General features: G+C 27.1%; 1 protein-coding gene across 7 annotated transcripts in view; it reads right to left on the bottom strand.

Moving 5' to 3' along the window:
- Nucleotides 1-913, bottom strand: part of LOC106092016 (zinc finger protein 609) — a 342,622-nt gene extending 341,709 nt beyond the window's left edge. For 5 of the 7 annotated variants that reach the window (XM_059368806.1, XM_059368804.1, XM_059368809.1 and 2 more), the window contains exon 1: nt 452-908. In XM_059368806.1, the coding sequence (XP_059224789.1) occupies nt 452-466 (15 nt within the window). In that variant the 5' untranslated portion in view covers nt 467-908. Of the gene's footprint in view, nt 1-451 lie in introns of all 7 variants that reach the window. The other 2 variants (XM_059368805.1, XM_059368812.1) reach the window with 2 other exon arrangements.
- Nucleotides 914-1,345: the final 432 nt, after the last annotated feature.

The raw sequence follows: 1,345 nt of genomic DNA, 5'->3' as shown, positions 1-1,345 counted from the left end.
TCAGAGGCCCACAGCTAAACCTTCAAATCATAATATTTTTAATTTAACTTACTTATGCATCTTATAATTTTGATGTTATTTTGTTTTGATGTTATTTTGTTTACAGCATAATCTACAATTAGCAAAATGTATACTATCTACTTTAATTCTTACAACTAAAGCATACCGGCTAATCAATTGGGAATTTTGCAATAACATTTCTAACTCGTTAATAAGTTCGCAGAATGCACAAAAGGAACCAAAGGTTAAATAGGATACCAAAAAACAAAATAACAAGCGACGTTTAAATACTGATATTTATACAGAAATATAAAACGTATATACTCTATATATATATATATATATATATATATATATATATATATATATATATATATATATATATATATATATATATATATATATATATATATATATATATATATATATATATACATGTTAATATATTTACCTTATTTTTTTCCATTCCATAATATAATTGTCTGTTACCTCCTTTTGCAAAACTGATCACATTTCTAGTAAAATTATTTTTTTAAGTTATACATTTATAAATATATTTGATTAAAACAATTTTGCATCCGCTTGTACACAAAAATCAATATACTGGACTCTGTTTAGGTTTATGGCAACTTGTTTTTGTAACTTTTTTGCGACGCTCTTTTCTACATTAGCACTTAAGAGTAATCCAATATTCACCAAAACAAAGGGTATAGAGAAAAGAAGCACTGGAAGTTCAACATAAAACATTCATTTTTAATAAATGAATAAGGAAAACTTAGGTTTTATTTCGCCGTTTATTATTTTTGTCATAAGAAGTTTCGCACCATCAATTTTTAGTTTATAGATTTCAGAGTATAATTGTCCGATTGTTAAAGTTCACACAAGCTGGAAATTTAATAAACATGTTGCCAGATTTCATGAGTTCCAGTTTTACTATTCACAAGGAAATGTTAATTCACTGTGAATTCAAAAGCTATACACACAATCTGGTAATTTTATTCCAATAACCACGAAGTTTTATTTCTATTGGTTATATCTCCGGGGCAGATATGATCGAATTGGAAATTTATGATGATAAACTGCTTGTTATTATTGTCATCTAAATTCAATATTATTGTCATCTAAATGTCCAATACGACATTGTTTCTTTTTACTTATACCGAAGAACCGACATATGCCGGTTCAAAACAAAAGCAGCGTATGTAGGCATTTTCATGTGTTGTATTCGCGATAAGTTAATAATGTTACCTTATGGTTGTAAAAGTTCAAGTCGAAATTCTTTTTAGGCAGTATTGTTTGTGTGGAACTTTCGCACCAGAGGATAAGTTGTACAATTTGTGAAACC

This window comes from Stomoxys calcitrans, chromosome 5 (assembly GCF_963082655.1).
Source record: "Stomoxys calcitrans chromosome 5, idStoCalc2.1, whole genome shotgun sequence".
Taxonomy (NCBI): Eukaryota; Metazoa; Arthropoda; class Insecta; order Diptera; family Muscidae; genus Stomoxys; species Stomoxys calcitrans.
This window is presented reverse-complemented; position numbering and strand designations above follow the sequence as displayed.